Source organism: Neomonachus schauinslandi, chromosome 10 (assembly GCF_002201575.2).
Source record: "Neomonachus schauinslandi chromosome 10, ASM220157v2, whole genome shotgun sequence".
NCBI classification, from domain to species: domain Eukaryota; kingdom Metazoa; phylum Chordata; class Mammalia; order Carnivora; family Phocidae; genus Neomonachus; species Neomonachus schauinslandi.
The window spans coordinates 19,987,567-20,014,763 of NC_058412.1; the positions used below are offsets into that span (position 1 = coordinate 19,987,567).

Here is a 27,197-nt window from a genome sequence, read left to right on the forward strand (position 1 = left end):
TTAATTGGCTATGCTTTCCAACCAGAAACTAGAACTTTATGTTGATGAGAGGTTTTAAGGTCAATGAAAATTAAGAGGAAAATTAGAAAGGTTCCTTATTTTTCTGCTTGAGCTGACTTTCATTTTCAGAATTAGCCAGGAAATTTCTGACTTCTTTGAGGAGCATGAAGCTCAGTTCCTTAGACTATAAATCAAGAAGAAATGCAGTACTCACCCAATCCTCATGTTCTCCCAGGGCTCCCAGCCACCAGTTCTTGCTCAGGAAGCCTAATCCCTAAGCCAGGACGCTTGAGGACCTTAGCTAAACCTCCCATAAATCTTCTGGGGCTGAAATATCAGGTTGCAGCCTCTGCCAACACTCTGCTTCTATTTTCACCATGGAAACTTTTAATCACCTGGACAACTGCCCTTACTGATAATAAGTAAGCTGTCCTGCCAGGGATGAGACAACTCTATTCCTAGAGACCCAAGGAGCTGGGACAGACTGCACAGAAATCATCTGTTGGCTGAAGAGGCACTCTTGGTTGATATGATGCACAATTATCAGGCCTTTCCTTCCCTCCCATAGGAAAAGCCTATTAAACATACTTGGGAAGTAGGAAAGTAGACTTTAGAATTAAATAAATGCCAAAAAATATCAAAGCTATTTAGTCACACTGGCAAAACTATGGGAAATGGTATGAAGTATAATATAGAAAACAGTCCTTTCCAAATATATATTTTTTCACATTATTTATTCTTGTTATTACAGGAAATAAAACCAAGGTCAACACCTTCTCATGGAGCCACGGCATGTTCTGGGCAAAACTAAGATCAAAATGTAAGGCTCCAGACTCTCTTATGTGCTTAGTTAATAAATTACGCTTCCTCTCTAAGAGTAAGAATCAATCTGCTGCTATGTAGAGTGGAGGGATGGCTTTAGATTATTTAAACTTTACCTGCTATTCTCCTTGCAGAATGGGTATGGACACAGAGTGGACAGGTAGCTCTGGGTCTACCTGAATGCAATGGCACTCTGTTTTAAAGGGTTAACTTTGCTGTAGTTAGTGGTTATCAAACGTTTTTCTATCCTAACCCACTGAGGAACCAGGCATATTCCCACATTAACAGTGAGTCACTAGAAAATTTTAACTCAGTCCATCCAAAAAGTTTTCAGAGAAAGGGGAATATGGAGTTATTATATTACGTATAATTATCACATGTGGACGTACATATTGTTTGGGTAAAGTCTCCCTCAGGTGACAATGATCCAATACCACTATTGCAAACCAGTGGTTTAAATAATCAACAATGACCAGATTTGGGGGAAGAGATGAAGTTGTAACATGCAAAGATGTTACAGGGTGATGGTATCAAAGATTAGACAAAGTGAGATATCTGTGGGTTGATTAACCCTATGCTCTGAATGCCGGTAGAAAGGTTTCATTATTTAGACAAGAATGAGCAGTAAGAGGTTGCATCAAAGAGCTCTGTGAATGTACATCTTTGGGACTGCATATGTTTGCCATTTACAGAGCCTTTAAGTGTAAGCTGAAGGAAGTGAATTCCACTTTAAAACAGCATTTCTGACTATATGTTTAGGTAAGTGCCCAGGCTTGGCAAGGCTCCTTCTCTTTTAGAAGTTAATGCTTTAGCAATTATTTAAACTCTGCCAAACATAGCTGGTAGCTTCTCAAGAAAAACCCCACATGCAGAGCTTTTTCCAGCTGGCAAGCCCAGGTAACACAGCTCTCCCTCCCTCTGATCAGCCCTTGGCGACCGGCCTGCTGCCGCTGCTCTACCACTGACCGTGCACAGTGTTGCAGACGGGCCACATAGGAGGCTATCAGCGCATGCTCATCGGCCAAGTGACTGCGTATATCCTGGCTATACTGTAACCTAGGAACAACGGACGCAAAGACACCAAGCACAACACAAACACATACAGAGCGAAAAATGAACATGGATTAAAATGGGCAAACTTCAAAGAAAAATAGAAAAAAATAATAAATCATGATAAGGAAAACAATAAAAAAACCACAATACATAATGGAATATGGTGTTAGACCATAGAAAATACATTTCACCAATCCTTTAAACAAAAGCAGTCTCTTAGGAAACAGCCTTGGGTGACTGACACTTCAGCATCTGAGCAGGGGAAACCAAGGAGGGGTCACCAAGAAGCCTTGCCCATCAGTCTTATCCACGTTCTGGGCTCTGAGATGGATGCACCTTTTAGGGAATGCCCAATGGCAGGAAAACAGGCAGAGTGGGTCTATTTAACATCACCAAATGCCCCCTACTGCTTTTATAGCTTTTGTCTACATGTAAAGAATTTTCAGTGTTACCTCATAACACCAGTTAAACCCTTTTATTTCTATAAGGATACGTACTGCCTTTAGCATCATTCTATTTTCTCCCATAAAACTGATACTTAAACCAAACTTGTTAGAATTGTTCCTTATTGTAAGACAACACTGTATACATTCTGAGCGAGACTCTTTTATAGACATTCAGACGGTCCTTAAGCAAAAGAGTTTCTAAAAGTGTTTTATTCCAAAAATGTTAAAACATGCACAAAATGGGGAGTGAACTAATGACTACTTTTCATGTACCCATCACCAAACTTCAACAAAAACCAAAATTTGCCAACTTATTGAATCTATTCTTCCTTCGCTCAACTTTTTGTCTAGAATGAGGTGGCTGGAGCAAATCCCAGACAATTTATTATTTCATTTGAGAATACTTAATTTACATAACCACAATGCCATCATCACACCTAAAAAAAAATTAAGAAAATTTTAACTCAGTCCATCCAAAAAATTCCTCAGATCTTCAAAAATATCCATCTACATTTAGAATCAAGATTCCAACAAGGTCCATTCACACTGCATTTGGTTGATATGTTTCTGTTTTTAATCTATAACAGTTCTTCCTTTTCCTTGTTTTTGTCATGTCATTTATTTGTGAAGAAAGCAAGTTATCTAGTGGCATACCCTAGATTCTGGATTTGACTGATTATTTCCTTGGTGCCATTTAATTTGTTTCTCTATCCCCTGTGGCTAGAGCTAGAGATTTGATTAAAGTTTTTGCTTTCGTTTCATTTTTTGAGAAGGGGCTAGAATCTGTTGTAGGTAATATGGTGCACTTAAAAATCAAATAGGGGGCACACAATGGAATATAAATATTAATCAGTGGATTCAGATGTTATTGGTTACATCTCTCCATTATAAAGTCCCCCATCAACTTTTCACCTAATGGCTTTAGCATTTACTAATGATTTGCCTAGATTCAAGATCCAGTTTCCAATTTTATCATCTTTTCTGCATTTATTAGTTTCTCTATTTGTTTATCTTGAAATACTGATCATTCAGAAAAGGTAAAACAAATGTTTGGCATTTCTTACTATTTAACAAATTTCAGAACAATGAATTAGTGCCCTAGCAACCTCCAATGGTTACCAAGGAGTTTTCTTTTTTAGTATCATTAGGAACTCATAGATTTTTATGTATCTGATTACTTCAATCCATTACAATCATCATTTTGATGTTCAAATTGTCCTATCTTTGGCCAGTGGGAGCTCCTATAAGTAGGCTCCTGTGTTAATCTAATATATCCATTAGATATCATTAGCTTCCTTGGTTGGCACAGATGACCCACTTGGTTGGTAAGATGCCCCAGTCCTATCTTGTGTATGTCCTGCCCCACACTTGGAATCAACTATTCCTTCAAGGATTGCAGGTTCCCTTTACTAGGAAAGAGTGTTTAGAGACCACAGTTAGGGTTCTTGGGTGCTCCTTGTTCCTGGACGATCACTGCTTCTAGAACTTTGCAGTGGATAAAGCTAGGAAATCTATATATTTTAGAAGGAGTAAAAACAGGTTCTCTCACTACTTTCAAATGCCATTCAATTTTCTGCTAGCATGCATTTTTTTTTTTAAGATTTTATTTATTTATTCATGAGAGACAGAGAGAGAGACAGAGGCAGAGGGAGAAGCAGGCTCCCCGTGGAGCAGGGACCCTGAGCTAGCATGCATTTTTTAAAAAAGATTTTATTATTTATTTGAGAGAGAGAGCACAAGCACAAGCAGGGGGAGTGGCAGGCAGAGGGAGAAGCAGACTCCCCACTGAGCAGGGACCCTGGGATCATGACCTCAGTGAAGGCAGATGCTTACCAGACTGAGCCACCCAGGCACCCCAAGTGCATTGTTTTTAATGAGAAATCACTTCAAAAATCTTATCTTTTTCCCCCTGTATATAACATTTTTTCCTCTAGCTGCTTTTAATACTTTTTCTTCATCACTGGCTTTCAGCAATTTGATTGTGATGTGCCTTGGTATGGTTTTCTGTTTATCCTGATTATAGTTTGTTGAGCTTCTTGTAGCTATGGGTTTATAGTTTTCATCAAATTTGTAAAAATTTATTTGGAAATTTGAGAAAAAATATTTCCTGAAATAATTTTTCTCTCCTCCCTCTGTTAGGCTGTTTGCCATTGTCCCATAAGTCTTGGAGGCTCTGTTCATTTTCCAGTATTGCATTTTGGATAGTTTGTATCGCTATGTCTTTAAGTTCAGTGGACTTTTTCTTCTGTCATTTCTGATATACTGTTAAGTCCATCCACTGACTTTTTCATTTTGGGTATTATCTCTTTCAACTCCAGAAGTTCTATTTTTTAATTTAAAACTTTTTGTCACTGAAGTAGAATATATATGCAGAAACCTCCAGTTATGTTTATAGTTGGTTCTTTTTTATTTCCATTTTTTTCCTCATTATGCTAATATTTTCCTTTACATTTTTGGTATTTGGTGTGGCTGGTTTTGTTTTTTTTTTTTTAAGATTTTTATTTATGGGCGCCTGGGTGGCTCAGTTGGTTAAGTGACTGCCTTCGGCTCAGGTCATGGAGTCCCAGGATCGAGTCCCATGTCAGGCTCCCCGCTTGGTGGGGAGTCTGCTTCTCCCTCTGACCCTTTCCCCTCTCATGCTCTCTCTCTCTCTCTCTCTCTCCAATAAATAAATAAAATCTTTTAAAAAAAATTTAAAAAATTTAAAAAAAGATTTTTATTTATTTGACTATCGCGCAGTTTGGTTATTGCGGTAGCCAAACTGTGGAAAGAACCGAGATGCCCTTCAACAGATGAATGGATAAAGATGTGGTCCATATATACAATGGAATATTACTCAGCCATCAGAAAAGATGAATACCCAACTTTTACATCAACACGGATGGGACTGGAGATTATGCTATGTGAAATAAGTCAAGCAGAGAAAGTCAATTATCATATGGTTTCACTTATTTGTGGAACATAAGGAATAGCATGGAGGACATTAGAAGGAAGGGGAAAATGAAGGGGGGGAATCAGAGGGGAAGATGAACCATGAGAGACTATGGACTCCAGGAAACAAATTGAGGGTTTTAGAGGGGAGGGGGGTGGGGGGATGGGTTAGCCAGGTGATGGGCATTAAGGAGGGCACGTACTGCATGGAGCACTGGGTGTTATACAAGAACGACGAATTATGGATCACATCAAAAACTAATGATGTATTATATAGTGACTAATGTAACATAATAAAATAAAAAACAAAACAAAAAGATTTTTATTTATTTGAGAGAGAGAGAGAATGAGCAGGGAGGCCAGGCATAGGGAGAGAGAGAGAAGCAGACTCCCTGCTGAGTCAATTCCAGGACCTGGAGATCATGACCTGAGCCAAAAGCAGACACTTAACTGACTGAGCACCCTGGTGCCCCTATTGTGGCTGTTTTAAAGTCCATCTCTGTTCATTGCATCATGCCTGTTATTTCTGGATCTGTTTATACTGACTAATTTTATTCTGGTCACAGAACATACTTTCCAGTTGCTTCCTATGTCCTCTAAATTTTCACTGGATGATGGAAATTGTGAGGATTATGTTGTTGAATGTCTGGATTTTGTTGTCTTCTTCTAAAGAATCTGGTAGTTAACTTACTTTTTTTGGACAGGCTGGTCCTTTTGTGGCCTGTGTTAAAGTTTCATTAGTGCAGACCTAGAGTAACTTTTATCTAGGGCTATTTTCACCCTGCTCCTAAAGTATGGCCTTCCTGGGGTCTTTATTGAATGTCCCCAGTGTTGGATGATGTCTCTACTCTGGTTGGTTGGAACCCCAAAACAGGCTGGGCTTGAGTAGCTGTTCCACTTTCAAATCCCCAGGACTTGTTCTTTCCCAGGTAGTTGTTCTTTGGTGGTCTTGTGAAATCTCATTCTATGTAAACGCAGCTTAGTTTTCAGCCAAAGATGGAAGGGACCTGTATGCAGGTTTAGGGAGCTCTTTCTCTGCATGCTTCCTCCCCTCTGGTATTCCTCTTGGCAAATTCCAGCCTCCCCAAACTCCAATCTCTCTCTCCTTATTCTCAGCAAATAGTGCTTACCCTGCTTTGTCTCCAGCACTAGACTTTAGTAAATACCTCCCAGTAGAAAGCCTGGGCAATCACAGGGCTCTCCTCATCTATTTCCTTTCCCTTAGAAAACAGTCCTGCCCTACTTACTAATTTCTGAAAACAGTTGCTTTAGTTAGAATAGTTTTCTAGAAGTTTATAGTGGGAGAACTAATATGACATCAGTTACTTCATCATGACCAAAGGAATTTCTCTCTGTAGTAACTCACTTTAAAAAAGATTTTATTTATTTATTTGAGAGAGAGAGTGTGCGCAAGTGTGTGTTAGTGCAAGCAGGGGTGTGGGAGAGGCGGAGGGAGAGGGACAGCAGAGTTGGTGCTGAGCGTGGAGCCCACGCGGGATGGTGGGGGTGGAAGGGTTCAATCTCATGACGCTGAGATCATGACCTGAGCCGAAATCAAGAGTTGGTCGCTTAACCAACTGAGCCACTCAGGTGCCTCTGGAGTAACTCATTTTTATACTTTTGTAAAGTATTGATCTACTTCAAACTAGAAATTAAAAGAAAACAAAATTGCTTCTTTAGCAGACTGAAAAGTAGCAATGTTATAGAGGCCAGCATAAGGGCTTCAGCTTTTACTCTGATATGAGAAGTTGCTGGTGGGTTTTGAGCAGAGGCAGGTATTCTCTAACTTATATTTTAATAAGATCATCTGCACTATGGAAGATGAAGTGTCAGAGAGTTGGGAAGAAGCAGCTAATTAGAAGCCTCCTGCAACATTCCAGATGAGAGACAAGAGTGGCTAGGAGAATAGTAGTAGCTGTCAAAGTAATAAGAAATGGCAAGATCCTGGGCCTATTTTGACAGTGTTTTTGGATAAAGCTGATCTAATAATCTGACACCTTAGATGGAGAAGCATCAGGAGTTCTGACTAAGCAACTAATGACTAGGCAAACTCTGAACGGGATTGCCACTAACTGAGATGGGGAAGACTGAAAGAGAGGCAAGTTTGGTAGGGCGAGGCACGGAACTCAGTTTGGAACATGCTAATTGTGAGATGTGTATTAGATATCCAGGTGAAGGTACTGATTCGGAGGAAGATCTACGAGGTCAGAGCTCAGAGAAAAGGTCTGGGCCAGAAAAAGAAGTTTGGAAGTCACTGGTATGTAGACAGTATGAAAAGCTCACAGTCTGGATGGTATCACCTACGGGGAGGACATACAGAAAAGAGAGGTGGTCCCTCTGGCATACTAACATTTAGAGTTCAAGGAGGTATGGAAAACTAGCGAAGGGGGCCACGGAGGAAGAGGAGGAAAACTGGAAGAGTAGGACACCTGGAGGTAAGTACGGAAAGTGTCTCAAGTAGAAGGGAGCAATCATCTATGTCAACGGCCACTGACAGATCAACCTGGGTAAGTCCTGAGAATTCATCACTGGATTTAACACTGAGGACGGCACTGGTCTCCTCGACAGAACCGATTTTGGCAGTGAACAGGAGTGGAAATCTGACCAGGGTGCATTCAAAAGGGAATGGCAGCAACGAAATTGGAAGCATTTACTATCAAAGCAACAGTTTATTAAACTCCATTTTAATTTTCTACAAAGACTGCTATTCAGAACTAGTGTCATTTGCCAGATAACTAGGGATCTAAACCAAAATGAAAAGCGTTATCAGTCGCTGTCTATAGTAAATAAGGAACTTAAAGGCCCACGAATTTTCTGACAATTCTGTGTTGGGGTGTGGGTATTACGTTAGATATATATGTGATATATATACTCATTCAAAGGTGTACCTGTTTTTCCAGATTTACTTTTTTGAATTTAAACACTTTCCTTTTGATAAAATATTAATCTCTATACAATCCCCAACTTACAAATAGGTTTTGCTTTAGAAATCTGTTTTTCTAAAGCAAAGTCAGTAATTTGGAATAGTTCAGAATCCCATACAAGTAATAAATATATAAAATAATAATAATAATAATTGTTCTATTCTAAGCTGACAAATGTCAATTCAAACCATAAAAGGAGGTGATTTTCATGGCCGAATATACGATAGTTCTAGTAGCACTTCTGGTGGAAGTTGGGCATCTGAGTCCATGTCTGGAGCACCTACAAGGTGTCGGGCACTGAGTCAGGAGACGAGGACACCACAGTAAGCGGGACCCAGACATGGCGGCTGCTCTCTTGGTGCTAACAGTTTAGTAGAAAAAGAGATGATCAAACAAATAAATGTAAAATGGCAAATGTAGTATGTGTTATGATGGGAGGGACACTGTCCTCCTCTAAGAAGACATAACAGGAGGCGCGTGACTGGCTTAGCCGGTACAGCAGGCGACTCTTGATCTTGGGATCATGAGTTCAAGCCCCACATTATCTGTAGAGATTACTTAAGAAGAAAAAAAAAGACATAATAGAATTTTATCCAATTAGGGAGATCAGTAAAAGCAAGGGTGAGGAGAATAAACCAGAGTTGAAAGAGGAGTGATGATGATATGAGCACACTTCTCCCGGGGAGGGGGAGGCGTGAGGGGGGGTAATCCTGAGCAGCATTCTTTCCCTCACGAGGCACCCTCCCCACTCCATGCATTTGAAACAAGCTTCCAGGTGCTTCTGAGGCACACTCCAGTGTGAGACCTGCTCTCCAAGAGGATGGGGGTGTTTAAGTCTCATGGCTTCAGCAGAAGCTCTATAGGCAGCAAGAGAGGGTACCTTTGACAGAAGTGAAGAGGTGCCCCCTGTGGGAAAGGGATGTGAGTGATGAGGGAGGGGACAATGGGTAAGCTGTGGTGGGGACAAGGTCAGAAGCAGAGGCTGCGTCCATCCAGAGTGGCAGTTTGCAGCCCCAGGAGCAGGACTCATTACTCAGCAGGAGGCAAGAGAGCATAGCAACCAGAGCCTGGGCTTTGGAGTGAGGCAGTCTTGGGTTTAATCCACACACACCTGCTTGCTGTGTGAGCCTGGACATTAATCTCTCTGCTTTAGTCCCCTCATCTGTAAAATAATAATAATAATATAAAATCTACTTCATGTATTATGTACTTTAGAGAGTACAGGAAGGATTAAAGAAGATAATGTAGTAGTCATTACCAAGAAAGTACCTGTGACCTTATCAGAGAATTTCACATATACTCTTTTGCTTATTCTCAGGATAATCTTACCAAAAAGGTATTACTGTAATCCTCACAACTTTGCATCTCCAGCCCTGACCTCTCTCTGGAGCTCCAGGATTATGTATTTGAGGGCCTATTCAGCATCTCCCCATGGCTGCCTAAAAAGCATCCCAAACCTAACATGTTCAAACTAAAACCCCTGACTCTCTCCACCCACTTCCTCACCTGCTGCACCCCAAAACTGACCAGTTTAAATGGATAGCATCACCACTCACCCAACCATCAAGCCCAAAGTGGAAGGCCTCTGGTTTTCTCTCATTTCCTGATGCCTCACATCCAAACTATTAATCAGTCCTGCTGGCTCTTCTCTGAAACAAGACCCTCAAACCAGCCCCTTTCACTGCTTCCCCTGTCCCCACCCTTTCTCATCTGGAAAGTCTCACCAAGTGCCACTCAGACTACCCAACAGCCCTTGCTTGCTTTCCTCTTCCACTCTTGCCCACTATAGTCAATTCTCCACACTGCAGGGAGTGATCTTATAGTAGTAAATCAATCTGGGGGGTGATGAAAATGTTCTAAAATTGATTGTGGTGATGGCTGCACAACTCTGTGAATACACCAAAAACCACTGAATCATACACTTTAAGTGGATGGATGGTATGGTGAATGAATTATATCTCAATAATCTATTGAAGAAATAAATCAGCAATATTGAAACCGCTATCCATGCTACCAGGTACATGGCTGGTGGGCAACAGGAGCCAGTTTCTCACTCTTGCAGAGGAAAGGGACAGATAACCAGGGGCGGGCGTAGCTAGAGTGAACGATGCAGTACTGGAGTAGAACCAGATATGTCATTGTAACTCATGGTTTTTATTTCTCTGCTCTGAATGGACTAAGCAGGCAATGTTATAAGATGCTATGTGCTTGAAGTAATTGAAGAAGAAAATCCTTTTCCTAACAGAGGAAGTACTGATTACGAGGCAAGCAACAGCAAGATTTGGAGAAAAGAAGTAAGTTTCTGGATAAAGGCTGGTGAGTCCCCACCTTCAATGAGCTTATAGTCTATCTAGAAAGGCATCAAACAAACAGGTAATTACAATACACTGATATAAACAAGAGGCTACAGATCACAGAGGAAGAACACTTAATCTACTTAATCTAGCTTAGGGTATCAGGGAAGGCTTCCGGGAGGAGTTGAAGTTAAGAAGGAAGAATTAGATGATAAAGGGGAATAAAGGCGGAAAAGGGTGGGAAGGCATGAAAGGCAGAAGCAGCATGTACAGAAACGTGCTTGGGAAACTGTAAGTGATTTGAGTAATTCTGTGTGTAGAAGCTGAGTAGAAAGAGTAAAATAAGGCAGGGCTAGGGAGGCTGGCAACAGTCCCCTTGGAATAGCTTCATAAGCTACAGATGCCAAGCTGACAAATGTCAATTCCATCCATAAAAGTAGGTGATTTTCATTGTCAAATATATGACAGTTCTGGTAGCACTTCTGGTGGAAATTGGGCATCTGAGTATGTCTGGAGCACCTATGAGGCGTCAGGCACTGAGTCAGAAGACGAGGACACCCCAGTAAGCAGGACCCAGACACGGCGGCCTAATCCTGTAGAACTGTGCTGCCATTAGTCACATGTACCTGTTTCAATTCAAACTAATTCAAATTAAATAAAATTAAAAATTCACTTCCTCTGTCACAGTTCAGGTGCTCAACAGCCTCACATGGCTGGTGGCTACCATGCTGGTTTCCATGCTATTGGACAGTGCTGTAGAATGAAAGAGTCATTGGAAAGTTCTGACCAGGAGAGTAACATCATTAGATTTGTATTTCAGAAAAAGCCATCTGGTGAAAAAGGAAAGAATGTTTTGGGGGTGAGGTAGGGAGGAGACTAGAGATTTCCTAATAAGATCCATGAAAAAAAGTAAGATTTTTTTGTTAACTACAGCACTGATTTGTTTCAAATATCTGCTTTACTACAGTAAGTTGAAAATTTTTAATAGTTTGATGTTAAAAGGAATGAAAAACCATGGTTAAACTGAATCATCATAGGAGTTTCAGCATTGCTATAGGGATTTCCATTAAATGTGCAAACCCTTGGCATGTCACTACAAAGCAGTGCCCTGCTTTGTAGACAGCTTTTTTTTTTTTTTAAGATTTTATTTATTTGACAGAGAGAGACACAGCAAGAGAGGAAACACAAGCAGGGGGAGTGGGAGAGGGAGAGGGAGAAGCAGGCTTCCGGCCGAGCAGGGAACCTGATGCGGGGCTTGATCCCAGGACCCTGGGATCATGACCTGAGCCGAAGGCAGACGCTTAACCACCTGAGCCACCCAGGCGCCCCCCTTTTTTTGTTTTTAGATTTTATTTATTTATGAGCGAGAGAATCCACGAGTTGGGGGGGGGCAGAGGGAGAAGCAGGTTCCCCGATGAGCAGGGAGCCCGATGCGAGACTCAATCCCAGGACCCTGGGACCATGACCTGAGCTGAAGGCAAACACTTAACCGACTTAGCCACCCAGATGCCCCTGAGTCAGCTTCTTAACAGGATATATGGTCAAGAGGTATTCAAGTTAATAGTCTCCAAGGCAGATGTGAAAAATGGGTAAAATTGTGTGTGTGTGTGTGTGTGTGGGTGGGTGGGTGGGTGGGTGGGTGTGTGTAGGTTCTACTGGTCATTTGTTGGATCTGAGTACCTGTCTGTCCTTTGCTAGTGTGAATCTGAGGTAGCTGGAAGAATCTGGATGACAAGAACTCATGCTAAGGTCTGGCTCCTCTGTGTCCCATAGGTACTTCTAACTCAACATAATCTTGTTATCTTTTTGCCCAAATTTTCCTCCTGTGTTTCAACCACAAGTACCTTAACTTAAGCCAGAAAGGAACCTGGAGGAGAATCATCCATCCCCTTCCTTGGCCCCCCACATCCAAAATCCACAGAACCTATCTTCACTCTCAGGATCTCTCAGGCATCTCAGTCTGAACATGGCAACACTGAACTCAGTTTTCCTCCCCAGACCTGTTCCTTCTTCCCCTCTGTTCAGCTGACAGTCCATAATGGATATAATTCTTGCTCATGTTGAGACCCTCTAGCCTTAGTCCAATGAAAGGTGGAAACTATTAGTTACTATGCTTCTGTAGGCTTCAATTTTTCAAACTTAAGCTTTAAAGTATGGACTTGGAAATACTCAACCTTTTTGTTTGTACTAACCTGAGTTAGAATTGCTGAAGCGTTTACCTTAAATGCTTGAATGGAAATGGAATTTAATCCCAACCCAGAAACAGTTGAAACCTGGCTGTCTGCCTGGGCCATCAGATGGACTTTGGAAATCTGCCAACACTGAGGACCCTGCAACCCATAAGATTATGTGTTAATTTTCAATTACTCTGCTTTTCTGTCTTTCAAAAATAGATTGGAGAAAAAAGTAATTCTTGTGTTGTCTTGGAGAGATCTTCATGAAGAATTCATGCAAGCTACTTGTTTCATGATCATGCTTAAATCCTCATTAATTCTTGCTTTTCAACCAAACTCTTCTTTATTTCTTTTTAAAAATTTTTAAGTAGGCTCCATGCTGGGCATGGAACTCATGACCCTGAGATTAAGACCTGAACTAAGATCAAGAGTAAAACATGAAACCAAGTGAGCCACCCAGGCACCCCTCAACCAAACTCTTCGTATTCTCATTTCACAGGAGGGAAGAGCATCAGTAGCCTGAGTTCCCAAATGGATAGTTTCTGGCTTGACCAATTTCAGGTTGCCTCCTTTCTTAGTTGCGCCAAGATCTGTTATTTTCCGTCTAAAACACAGCAGACTGTGGCTTTTGTCATTCTGCAGTATTCTGTAGATAACAAGATAAAACCTTTACGTTGGCACCCATTCATAAAGCCATTTTAATACTATTATAGTGCAACTCATCTCTGTGTCTTCAGCTCAGAAATAATATTTATACTATGGCCTCCTCTGGTCTTTAAAAAATGCTTTTCCAGGGCGCCTGGATGGCTCAGTCAGTTAAATGTCTGACTCTTGATTTTGGCTCAGATCATGATCTCAGGGTGGTGAGATAGAGCCCCGTGTCGGGCATGGAGCCTGCTTGGGATTCTCGCTCTCCCTCTGCCCCTACCCCAAAACGCTTCTCCTTCTTCCGAAGTACGTGTTAAAGTTAAAAACTTCTGACTGATAAAATCTTGACTTTACTTAAGATTCCTAGCAATTGGTGACTACTAAGAATTAGTGGCTCTAATATTTACCTGTTATCTCCCAAAGACAGTGTTATGTCCCAACACAATACATCTTAATAATCTGAACAGAATAGAAAGTACTATTTAACCCTTGAGAGAAATAAAAATGAGGTGGTAGGGGAAAAAAGGGTCTCCTGAAGCAAATCTATGCTAATGGAAGGGTGATATAATATACTTACACATGCAATATTTTTCAGAAACCACCCAAAAAAGAAGCCTATAGCTATGCATCTCTTCAGCTTCCTACCTTCTCCACAGACAGCAGAACACCTTCTTTGGAGATCGACCCCTACCCATTCAACCATGTTATTTTACGTGGGGCCAGCAAACAGAAAACCAGTGGGTGAGTAACACGATCCACAATGGATTAAAAAGAACTTTCATTGGGAGTTTTCAAGTTGGAACAAAGAGAAGGTCAATCACCACAGGGTAGTGAGGTTATGAAATATGAACACACAGGTGTCATGGATATATTCCCTGTCATGTGAAAGGTAGCTATGTTAGGGAAGAAGCAGCTGACATACAACAGGGAGGAACAATGAGCATGAGCATAGCTGAGGGAGGTAGGGAAACACCTAAGCGAGTTAGAGCTCCCCTGGCTCTGGTCATCCCTGAGGACCAGCCACATACCACTCTGCTCTTCCCACAGTTTGGCTACAAAAACAAAAACCTTCAGGGGCACCTGGGTGGCTCGTGTGTTAAGCGTCCGACTCTTGGTTCTGGCTCAGGTCATGATCTCAGGGTCCTGAGACTGAGCACCTTGTCGGGCTCCACTCTCAGGGCAGAGTCTGCTTCTCTCCCTCTCCGTCTCCCTCTGCCCCTCCCCCTGCTTGCACGCACACTCTCTCTAAAATAAATTTAAAAAAACCCCCAAAACCTTCTTGTTTTCCCTAAGCTAATTCAAACTGAGCTTCTGTCACTTAGAACCAAGGGTTCCGACTAAAAGAGAAACTGATACTAGAAGTGGAGAGTAACACTGAGAAGAACTAGCTGAGTCAAGCTGAGGTGTGGATGGTAGCAACACTCCATCCCAAGGAGGGAATACATCAATCTTTGCTACATGGCTACTGAGAAAAGCAACTGGTTAAACTGGGAGATAGGTTGTCTGAAAGCAGTTATCTCGCCCACTGAGGGTGAGATAATTAAGACAACTAAGGTCTTATGGGGGTTGTATTGTTCCAGAAAACCCAAACATAAACCTCAACTCTTTGGCAGAGTGGGGTAGGGGCAGTTACCCAATATGTAGACAATCTGTGGCTCTAAGTGCTTCCTGTACAGACTACCAGCCAACTGTTCTGCATCCTCCTTTTCAGAGCCTTCTCATTCCTGGGGCGGGCTTTCTTCTGGGCTCCTCTTGCTGTCAGCTGAGGCTCTGGTCTTCTCCAATCCATAAATCAGTTTCCAGTCACTCATCTGCTCTGCTGCTTCCAAATTCTCATTGCTATTGTCTCCTCTTCCGTTTTTCTTTCTTCTTGTGAGTTTTTACTCAAGATGATCTCTTGGCTGTCATTTTGGTGGTGTTTCAAAAGGAAACATAGGCAAATGTGGCTCAATATGCCATGTTGTCTGTCACTTCCCTTTCCCCACTATCCGAATTACAATTCTCCTCCTTCCTGATCTATACCTTCTATACTGGGTGCATAGTGCTCACAACTTATTATCTGCTTCAGGGTAGGATGGGTTGATGAGTCACAAAAAGACATACAGAATATATACAATGGAATATTATGCAGCCATCAAAAGGAATGAGATCTTGCCATTTGCAACGACATGGATGGAACTGGAGGGTATTATGTTGAGTGAAATAAGTCAAACAGAGAAAGACATGTATCATATGATCTCACTGATATGAGGAATTCTTAATTGTAGGAAACAAACTGAGGGTTGCTGGAGTGGGGGGTGGGGTGGGAGGGATGGGGTGACTGGGTGATAGACACTGGGAGGGTATGTGCTCTGGTAAGCGCTGTGAATTGTGCAAGACTGTGGAATCTCAGATCTGTACCTCTGAAACAAATAATGCAATATATGTTAAGAAAAAAAAAAAAAAGAAGAAGAAGAAGGTAGCAGGAGGGGAAGAATGAAGCGGAGGAAATCGGAGGGGTAGACGAACCATGAGAGACGATGGACTCTGAAAAACAAACTGAGGGTTCTAGAGGGGAGGGGGGTGGGAGGATGGGTTAGCCTGGTGGTGGGTATTGAGGAGGGCACGTTCTGCATGGAGCACTGGGTGTTATGCACAAACAATGAATCATGGAACACTTCATCTAAAACTAATGATGTAATGTATGGGGATTAACATAAGAATAAAAAAAATAAAATAAATAAATAAATAAAAAAGACATACAGAGACCTGACCTGGATGAGTGGACATAGCCCAGGTATCCAGCGCCCAGGGCTGTTACAGGAGGCGGACAGACTCCTGGGAGAGACGTGCACTCTCCAGTTTTACATGGAATTTTACATGCAGTTTTACATGGAATTCATTATGTGCATTATGTGAAGGAAAGCCCTGTTAGTGGAAACGGTATGAGAAGGTGTGTATGGATGGGTGTATGTACACACTTTTGCACACATTGGTGTACTGGGTAGCAAAACAGTGGTCTGCCAACAACCTTGTTATATGTCTTTCCCATGGCCTCTCTCTTCTGTTCCTGACAGTATAACCTTCTTTTGGGGAAATGCTCCTCCCTCTGTCTTGATGATGTAGGTCTAATGGGTGTGGCCCATCACAGACACACGGACTGGCAGTAATACAGCCCAGGACAGCAGGAATCCTTCCTTGGAGTCTTCTAATCTAAGGTAGGAAAACACAACCTCTTGAGTGGCGACTCTGTGGCTGTGCACCTGAGGCCGTCAGCAGTATTAGGAGAGGGTGGTTCACAGCAGCAGGGAATGGAGATGGCATTCTGAAAGTAACCAAGAGATGGAGAAGCTACAGGTGGGCATCCCAGCAGCTTTTCCATTGCTTTTGTGATCCATGAACGCTTCTGCCCTTTGCTTCCTGCTTTTGCCTTTGTCTTTGTGGGGTTGTCCCTTTTTTTCCTTCTTGTTTTTTTTAACTAAGAACAGGTAACATGAGATCTACCCACTTAACACGTTTTTAAGTGTACAGTGTAGTATCCATTATGAACACAATGTTATAGAGATCATTAAAACTTAAACTTTTTCATCTTGCTTAATGGGGTTTGTGCTTTTTGACGTTAAATTTTAATACCTGAAGTTAAAAAGAGTTGATACTAATATATCAACCAAATGCACAAAGCAGAAGTTTGATATTGGAAGTCTTTGTTACTGCCATAGTTCTATGAAATGCCCAGAGAATTGTGAAAGTTTAAATATTCATAAAAATTCATAAAGCTAAGGCTTTAGGAGATATTAAAAAAATTAAAAATATTGGCATCATTTACCATATTGGTCTGAAAGTACATTATGATTAGAAACAGTACAATAGTCCAGAGAATAATATCACCATCCACATTCTGAACCCTGTGGAAGGAGACGGACCGAAGCAAGCCTTGGAGGAGTCAGGTAGAAGGGGAGGGATTTTAAGTCTCTGTTTTAAAGTTTTGAAAGTTTTTTGTTGTTTGTTTTTAAGTGTATTGTTTTGGTTCTTTTGAAAGAAAGCAAATTTCCAGAAACTAATTATACTGAAGCAAAAAATGAAATTTCTACTCAATTATAGCAATTTCAATACAGGCATACTAAAAGAATATTATACAGAGCAAACCCCCACAGTGGACCCTCGCAGGAACATAATTCATTGTATCTCACATGACAGCCAGCATCTCTGCAATTGATAAGGTTTTCTTCTTTAAAAAGTAACTCTTGGGGTGCCTAGGTGGCTCAGTCCTTAAGCATCTGCCTTCAGCTCAGGTGATGATCCCGGGGTTCTGGGATCAAGCCCCGCATCAGTCTCCTGGCTCAGCGAGAAGCCTGCTTCTCCCTCTCCCACTCCCCCTGCTTGTGTTCCCTCTCTCGCTGTGTCTCTCTCTGTCAAATAAATAAATAAAATCGTAAAAGAAAAAAAAAAAGTAACTCTTGGGGTGCCTGGATGGCTCAGTCGGTTACGTGTCCGACTCTCGATTGTGGCTCAGATCATGATCTCAGAGTCCTGGGATCAAGCCCTGTGTCGGTCTCTGCATTCATCAGGGAGTGGGCTTGAGGATTCTCTCTCTCTCCCTCTTCTGCTGCCCTGAGGCCCGCTCATGCACATGCACCCACTTTCTTTCTAAAATAAATAAATCTTTAAAAAGTAAATAAATAAAAATAAAAAGTTAACTCTTACATTTGTGACAATCTTCTATTTGGACTAATATAGTATTTTTGACCCTTGTGGCTGTCACTATTTTTATACCCACTGCCTATTGAAAAGATAGAAACTGTAGCTCTTAAATTTTTCCTGCATTTTTATTACTGTGCATGTTTTGTCTGATTCAGTGATTTATGTCTTACGCTGAGCTCTAAAGGAACTTTAATCCCCTTGAGGATTCTCTGCCCCAGCAGAGGAAGTTCTGTGATTGTGCTGATGTGTGGGTTCCTAGCTTTCATCAGACTCTGGAGACACAGGTCTGACGACATTCAGAGGAGGAAAGAAAAACTGATGAGTCCTTAAGGAAGTATATAGAATACTAGCTGGAAATTTACCAGGTTTGGTAACTTGGGCCATGAAAAGCCAAATCTATGAATTATGCAATTAATGTCCACATGTTACATCACAATCTCATCCCAAATATAAATGAAATCTCCAAAATTCTAAGGACTAAATCGTTAGGGTGGGACCATCTTGTTCCCATATGGCCTCTACTCCAGCAACTACTCTTCTCGATAAATGAAAGCGCCCAGTCTTCCGTTCTGGCCTGCTAAGGGCTTGGCTGCCTTTTTTTGCTGCTCAACCCCTATACAGTGTGACAACCACCTTGAGGATTGACCAACTCTACTAGACTTAGCTCAGCTAGAAAGAGGTACTAGCTAAACTGTTGACTTTAAAATAAAATCTTAATCCAGGCTATAGTATACCACCTGAAACAACTTTCAAAAGTGACTGACACCTGCCGCAGGCCACTTAATCCTAAACCTGGGGCTCAATACTGCCAACACCCAGCATAAAGGCTGGTCCTTTCACAGAAGCAGCAGTGATTATCACTGTTCCTGAGCCCCCTCTGTCAGTCTTCTCAAGCAAAAAACATTGTTCAGAAAGAGGCCCCCCCTCTAATAGCCTCTGGCAGCTACGTTTAGCTGCGGTCACTGAATGTCTGGGGCCTTGGTCACCGGGCACTTAGGGCCCTCAGGGACTCAAGTGACTCAGAGTGACAAAACTAGTAAATGAAGAGAACTCAGATGAAGTAAAACCCTAATAGCTGGCCTTGCTGAGACTAATCTACCACGTGCAAGCTGACTTGTTTCAATAATCCACCTTGGCTTCTTGGTTTTGAAATGGAAACATCCCTGGAGTTGATATTTAGATTCTGGGTCTGGATTTGAATGCTAAGGGTGTTTTAACATAAAAAATTAAGGACTAAGGCCAGCGAGGGTTGTTGCATTATCTCAGTTGGTGGGAGAGGTTTAATTGTTCTGTATCCTTCCAGAAGTTCTCTGTTCTTCCTTGAAAGGGTATTATTTGTAAGTTACCTCTTCATACCCACCCACTTGTTCTCTCATTAGTTTACTTCTTAAATAATGAAAACAGTATCTTAAATTCTCACATAACCCCACAAGGTAGACACTCTTATTGTCCCCATTCTATAAATTTAAAAAATGAAGATACGAATCTTGTTCAAGGTCAGGGGAGGGTCAGGATCCAAATGCCGATAGTCTGGCTCAAGTCTATGCTCTAGGCATCGATACCCCTCAGCTCTGCCCAAAGGAAGCAGTGTGGCTGTTCCCTGCTGGTAGTGTCTCAGGAAGGTGGAGGGCGAGCGCTCTTACCTGGTTGGTTGAGTCTCCTAGTGGATAACACTGCATTATCAGGTCACTCTAATTTATTAAGTCCCGAACTCCTCTATTCCAGGGTAGCCTTACAGTGCACTCCTTAGCTTCCTTCCAACGCTCTTTCCCAAACTTGCTTGATGGTAAGAATCACCTGGAATACTTATTGTTGAAGGTGTAGCTTCTCAGGATCTCAGGATCCACTGGGTTTGATGTGGTCCCAGAAGATTATATTTTTAACAACTGACCTAGATGATTCTTCCGATTCTTCTCATCAGTCAAGTTTGGGAAACAGTGCTCCAGGAGTTTTAGCCAATGGGAACAAATACAGTTGATCTTAAGTATTATATATTATAGGGCGCCTGGGTGGCTCAGATGGTTAAGCGTCTGCCTTCGGCTCAGGTCATGATCCCAGCGTCCTGGGATCGAGTCCCGCATTGGGCTCCCTGCTCCTTGGGAGCCTGCTTCTCCCTCTGCCTCTCTGTCTCTCTCTGTCTCTCATGAATAAATAAATAAAATCTTTAAAAAAAAAAAAAAAGTATTATATGTTAAGTCAAAGTATCATTAAGAAGATGACATTTCTACAGCTGAATTATCCAAAGCAATCAGTACATATGGCACAAAGTAGTTTTCTTCAGGAAGAACTTGGGGAGTCAGCTGGAATGTCTTTGTTGTTTTTTTTTTCTTCTCTTTGGGTGATGACTGTTAGAAAGAATTCTTTAGGGCTCCTGGGTGGCTCAGCTGGTTAAGCGACTGCCTTCGGCTCAGGTCATGATCCTGGAGTCCCGGGATCGAGTCCCACATGGGGCTCCCTGCTCAGCAGGGAGTCTGCTTCTCCCTCTGACCCTCCTCCCTCTCATGCTCTCTGTCTCTCATTCTCTCTCTTGCAAATAAATAATAATAAAAAAAAATCTTAAAAAAAAAAGAAAGAATTCTTTAATGGCTGTGCCCTTGAGGGAGTTCCTGCAATGCTCTGATTATGGAACAGTTCAAATCAAACAGAAAGTAAGCCATTTTATAGAGTTCTTTTAAGTCCTGCCTAAGAGAATTTTGGAGAAGAGTAAATTAAATAAAGAAGAGAAAGGAGTACACAGTTCTAGCTCCTTGTAGGACCCTACAGGAAACTCCTTGTATAACTAAGAGAGAGACTCAGGCTTTCAACTTAAATGTTCATGAATCATATACAGAGTGATTTAGGAGAGTATCAGAGATTAATTCAATTCACACAGTCTAATCAGGAAGCAGAAACGATCTTTGACATTTAAAGAACACAAATGCAAAATTGTTGCAATTCATGATCATCAAAATACTGTTTAATGTTAAAAAAAAAAAAAAAAGATCTCAAAAGTGCCTAATCTGCTTTGACACTCTCTCTATCCACTGCTTATCACAAATGAAGAGCTTCCACCCCAGGCACCACTCACAAGCGGATTCCTTCGGTTGCTATATTTACGAGTTAGTAGGAAAAAAAGGAAGAAAATAATTAGAAAATAATATTAAAAGACAGTTAAAGGAGGAGAAAGAAAGCCAGTCCTTTACGTCCCGTGGAATGCTCTGCTTCCCAGGCCAGGCCAACTCTGAGCAATGACTGAGGCATGAACCCTACATACCTCTTGGTGGGAGTGGGTGCTCCGGAGGACGTGTGGCTCACCATGGTGTCATTCATATTAGCCAGCGGCCGAGGTGGACTGAAAGCAAAGACATTTACATTATATTAATAATTACCAACATGACCAGGGGAAACAAATGAAAGAGTGATAAGAGCAAAGTAACCAACTATCATTCCTCCTGATAAGCACAGTGGGAGCCAGGTGGGAATCGATACGTGCAGCCCAAGCAAACTCCACAGGAAGGGTTCTCGAGCTCAAAGCCAACAGGCCACAGAGCTGTGCTGTACCAGGAAGAGTGACCAATTACACACACACCGCAACACGGAGTAACTCCGCTGGCTTTTGTTTCATAGTTTAGGACACAAGTCTGAGCTGCTACTTAATTTCTCTGCATTGTAGGTGCTTTCCAGGGTTATGAAACCTTTGATGTTTATAGTATACAGGTCACAATGGCAATATGCATGTTTTTCCTGATTTGGTTAGAGATCACTGTCTTCCCTCGGACTTAGTTTCCATATTTTTTCCAAAACAGACTGTTAAATACTAAATTCTTTTATTAGTCCTTTACTAGAACCTTAACAATTTTATACTGATCCTCTAATTAGAATGCTTCCTTTTATAACCTAATCCAAATTTAAATTTGAAGGTAAGTATTTTTAACAACTTGTCTTTAGCGCTGGTTTTCTGGAGTCAAGGTCTATTGCTTCATCTTGGAGAGTCTTAAATGAATGAATCCAAAGTTACCAAAAGGGATCTATGATTTTGCCTTTCAGCCATCTTCAGCTCCTCTCCCTCCTGACCAAGTTCAGCTACAAAGGGTTTCTGCCTTGCATTTGGAGCCACATGACTATTGCTAAATATTACTCCTGGGAAATCTCTCGCTTCCTCTTCTAAATTGAAAGAAGTACTTTTCAGAGAAATTTGTCCATCAAAGCCAAAAAGTGAAGTAGAAAAGTCCTTCTCTCATATTTAGATGCTGGGAACTAGCTCCTGGTTTCTCCTTATATTTAAGTGCTGAGTTAATTATATAAAGTGTTTTTGTAGAGGTTATACTTAGCAAGGCTTGGTGAATATTAAGGGACCAGAGTCTTTGCTATTTTGCAGGTTTTACAGTACACTCAAACAGAGACTCAAGGGAAAATTTTCAGGTAAAGCCAAGGAATCTAAAGGAAAGGTTAAGAGGGATGGATCAATCTATCAACCTACCTGTGTACCTACCTACCTATCTCTGTATCTGTCTATATACACTCCTCCCTTTCTTTTATTTTTTTTTATTTATTTGAGAGAGAGAATGAGAGAGAGAGAGAGAGCATGAGAGGGGGGAGGGTCAGAGGGAGAAGCAGGCTCCCTGCCGAGCAGGGAGCCCGATGCGGGACTCGATCCTGGGACTCCAGGATCATGACCTGAGCCGAAGGCAGTTGCTTAACCAACTGAGCCACCCAGGCACCCTCCTCCCTTTCTTTTAACTCAATTTCATTTCTGGGTAAGGAAATATTTTAAATGATTTTCCATTTAATGGACAGGATCAAAGATGGAATGTAATTTGCAGGGAACAGATTTAGGTCTCCTGATTTTTAAGCCACAGCACTATGTTTACTGTTACACATTCCTCCCTTTATGTGACAAGTCACAAAGTAAGACATTCAGAATTGAAATATGCCTTTCTAGGCGAGAATTTAATTCCACACTATTCATCTCCCTACCTATCTTCCAGGCAGGTATCCAATATTGCCCCCAAACTTTCAAGCCTATTAATGCCCATGGCTGTGCTGCGTTATAATCAATCAATTGTTTTAGGCTGACTAATTAAACTGAATACAGAGAGTAACTTAATTTTCATCCTAAATTTATATTTTTGCCTCTAGTCCTTTTAAATCAATTGTCCAAATGGAACAAGGAGACAATTCCTATGAGAGAGACAAATCCAACACCATAGCTTTTCATGCTTGAGGGCACCAGAAACATTCTGCTCCTGAAAATAGAATGGGCTTTGCCTCTTTAATATATTGTTATTCGTAACCCATTTCCCAAATAAGATAAGGACATGCTCATGTTGCTTTCAGAACTAATGCAGTTACCTAGTATTTTTCAATATTGAAGATACTACTACATTCAATTTCCTGTCTGATATTCTCAGAGGAAAAATGACAATAGAAAAAAAAAACTTCTTAAAAATTTCTTACACATGGATCCATGCAATAAAATTTCATGATTTGTAGTATTTTGTTTGGTCTGATGCCACAAAAGTCATTAATAATCATCTCTATCTCTTGGCAGGTATCACGCACAATTATTATCTTAGAGCACACATATCAAAGCCTCTTCTCTAATATTCAGAACCAGACAGTAATGATTACACTGTAAGTTGGAAGCTAATCATAACTCCCCCCAAACTTCAAAGCCTTTGTGAACTTCTAGCACGTTTTGCTAGAAAAATAGGTACTATGTGTTTGAGGTCCAAAATGAAAGAGGTTATTTGAAAACACAAAGGGGGTCTTTACTGTAGGATCTACCAAAGACCCACAATTCACTGTGAAAGCCAACAATTCAGATGTGGTCTTAGAAGATGTAATATACCATAAATGACTTTTGGCTTAAATGACTTCTGTTTCATAGTTCCTATAAGACAGCTGAAAGAATGCTTCCAAGTGTGAAGTAGACATTAATGGTACCAGTTACAGAAACTTACAAAGCAGAATTGATCCAAGTGATCAGATCAGTTTGGGTAGTCTTCTTTAACATTCAAAACCTGTTGAATACATTGAACAGGTCACCAGATGTTCTACATCTTCCTTTGTTGAAGATCTCAGCAAGGTATCTTTAGACACTAATGAGTTCTGTGATACCCAAATGACCACCAACCATCACTTGGTACAAATTCGGAAGGTTCCTTCTTTGTTCATAAGACATGCCAATTTTTTGATGAGAAGATAGAAGCAAATGGATGATACAAATAGAAGTAATCTGCTAGGCAGAAGAGGTAGGTATAAAAAGAAGACTTGGAGAGAATTTTTAAAATCTTAATCAAAAGGAAAGAAGCATTCTTACTGGGTGCCTACTCATAAAAGATAAGTAAGACTATTTTTACCTCAATAACCTAATCATATATTGATGAAGACAGATATATAAACAAATTATCACTATGCAAAGTAGTGAGAGCAGCAACACAAGTACAAAGTGTTGAGTCCAGTGAAGAGCAATGACTCCCGCCTGGAGAAAGGAGGGGCAAGAGTAGTCAGGGCGAGCTAACATTGAGGGAGAGAGATTCCCAGCTACAGAAAAAAAGTTAAGGGCACCCCAGTTGGACGAAGTGATATGGAAAAGGGGACTGAAACCCAAAAGTACATGGCATATTTGGGACTTACTTAGTTGGCGGACTCAGAGGCACTTGAAGGGGAGTAGCTGAAAATGCCTCTGGAAAAGTAGATTAGGGCCAGGATGTGAATGAAGCCTGTTCTACCACAAGCTAAGAAGTCTGGACTTTATCTAGAGGCAGTGGGGGAAGCACAGAACACTTTCAAGTCAAAGGATGATGTACCTATGGTTGGGCTTTGAAAAGATAACCTGAGAAGCTTGTAAATCATTGGTTTTAATCAAAGGTGTGCATAGGAATCATCTCGGAAGCTTTTTGTAAAACAAGTACCCAAGGTCTGCCCTCAATTTAGTGAACCTGAATCTTGAGGGGAAAGAGGACTTTTTCTAATGCTTACCCCATTTAAAAATCATTTATGTACAATGGATTGGGAAGAAGGATGGAATGGAAGCTGGGAGACCAATTAAGAGGTTATGACAATCGTCCAGGTCAGGGATTACAAGGGTGGACAGTGGGAAAGAGAGAAAAGAAAAAATACTGCTCAGGTAAAAAAGATAAGGTAGAGGCGCCTGGGTGGCTCAGTCAGTTAAGCGTCTGCCTTTGGCTCAGGTCATGATCCCAGGGTCCTGGGATCGAGCCCCGCATCGGGCTCCTTGCTCCACGGGAAGCCTGCTTCTCCCTCTCCCACTCCCCCTGCTTATGTTCCTGCTGTCTCTATCACTCTCTCTCTCTGTCAAATAAATAAATAAATAAAATCTTAAAAAAAAAAAAAGATAAGGTAGGAGAACTGAGTCAGGTACGTGATTATCTAGAAAGCAGTTGGAAGAAGGAGAATAGGAACCCAGGTGAGATATCAAGTTTGAAAATAATTGAGCGTCATCATTTAAATTGTAGCTATTCATTTGAGTATTCTGATCACTATAAAGGTATATTTTTATTTACTATTTTCAAATAGAGCAGGATAGGTTTGCAGAAATATCCAGTAAGAGGGTGGCTTAGATAACAGGTAAAGAGCTTCCAGTTACTGGTCAGATACACCTCTTGCTATAAAGTAAAAATTTCATTTACGGGTACAAGTCATTTTCACATTACTTCTCTTATGACCAGACGACTCCATTCTGGCAGATGCTCTGGAATGTGCACTAACTTGAAATTAAAATTGCTACAGAAGCTCTCTGAAGGTTTTGAAAGCTAGGAATAGATGATGAATAATTCATCATGCATTTAAAATCTTACAAGACAAATTATATATAACTGTATATTTCTTTTTTCATTTATCAACTATTTGTTCTCTACAAAGTGGGTGGTATGGTGCTAGCTGCTGGGGATAAAAATGAAAAAGATAAAAACTTAAGTCCCATGAGGAAGAAAAATTATTTATAATAAAAGTAATTTATAGAAAAAATAATTACAATATAATGCAATAAGTATTTAATAGAAGTAAGAAAAACTGCAACATCCCATGGGAAAATATTGAGATCACCTTACCACACGAAAAAAAATGTATTTCCAGGGTGTTAAAGAGCTAAATGTAAATGTTAAATTATATAAATTAGAAAAAAACATATGGGTCTATGGATAGAGAGGAGTTCCTAAGCTCAAAAGCATTGGAAAAATTAGGAAGGAAAAGAACAATTAATTTGAATTTAAAAAATCAGAAAAGAAAGAAAAATATAAATTTAGGACACTATTTCAACAAATGTGACAGAGCAAGAAAATTAATAGCCTTAATATAAAAGGGAGTCACACAAATTTATAACAAAATTATTAAGGTTTCAATTTAATAAAAGGGCAAAGTGAAAATACACCTTTAAAAAGAAATATAAATAACAAAAACATTTTAATTATGAAAAAAATTATTAAATTTATAGACCATTTTCCTTTCTAAAAATAATGATCATGGGGGCGCCTGGGTGGCTCAGTCGTTAAGCAGCTGCCTTCGGCTCATGTCAGGATCCCAGGGTCCTGGGACCAAGCCCCGAATTGGGCTCCCTGCTCAGCGGGAAGCCTGCTTCTCCCTCTCCAACTCCCCCTGCTTGTGTTCCCTCTCTCGCTGTCTCTCTCTCTGTCAAATAAATAAAATCTTTAAAAAAAAAAAAAAACTCTTAAAAATAAATAAATAAATAAATAAATAAATAAATAAATAAAAATAATGATCATGTTTTTTAAAAAAGCAATCCTTAGTGCTGGAGAGGATTTTCTGACATAGCTCGTTACTTTACTAAGTAAGAGTGAAAGTATAAAGTTAAGCAAAATTTCTAGAGGGCAATTTGGCAACACATCCATCAAAGTTCTTTAAAAATGTTCATTTGGGGGCATGGGTGGCTCAGTCATTAAGCGTCTGCCTTCGGCTCAGGTCATGATCTCAGGGTCCTGGGATCGAGCCCCGCATTGGGCTCCCTGCTCTGCCGGGAAGCCTGCTTCTCCCTCTCCCACTCCCCCTGCTTATTTTCCCTCTCTCCCTGTCTCTCTCTCTCTCTGTCAAATAAATAAATAAAATCTTTAAAAAATAAATAAATAAAATAAAAAAATAAAAATGTTCATTTTGACTCAGCAATTCCCTAAGAATCTATATTCCAAGGAATTAATCAGAAATGCAAAGATAGGTTTATATTTTAAAATATTTATGGAAATATTATTTACAATAAGATAATTCTGG

The 27,197-nt window shown here is 40.7% G+C and overlaps 1 protein-coding gene across 4 annotated transcripts in view; it reads right to left on the reverse strand.

The window, feature by feature from the left end:
• DTNB (dystrobrevin beta) overlaps positions 1–27,197 on the reverse strand; it is a 232,044-nt gene that overhangs the window by 56,040 nt on the left and 148,807 nt on the right. For 3 of the 4 annotated variants that reach the window (XM_021697733.1, XM_021697732.2, XM_044918861.1), the window contains exons 10-11: positions 21,226–21,303; positions 1,789–1,878 (exon numbers count right to left, since the gene is read on the reverse strand). In XM_021697733.1, the coding sequence (XP_021553408.1) occupies positions 1,789–1,878; positions 21,226–21,303 (168 nt within the window). The remainder of the gene's footprint in view (positions 1–1,788; positions 1,879–21,225; positions 21,304–27,197) is intronic. The other variant, XM_021697735.2, reaches the window with a different exon arrangement.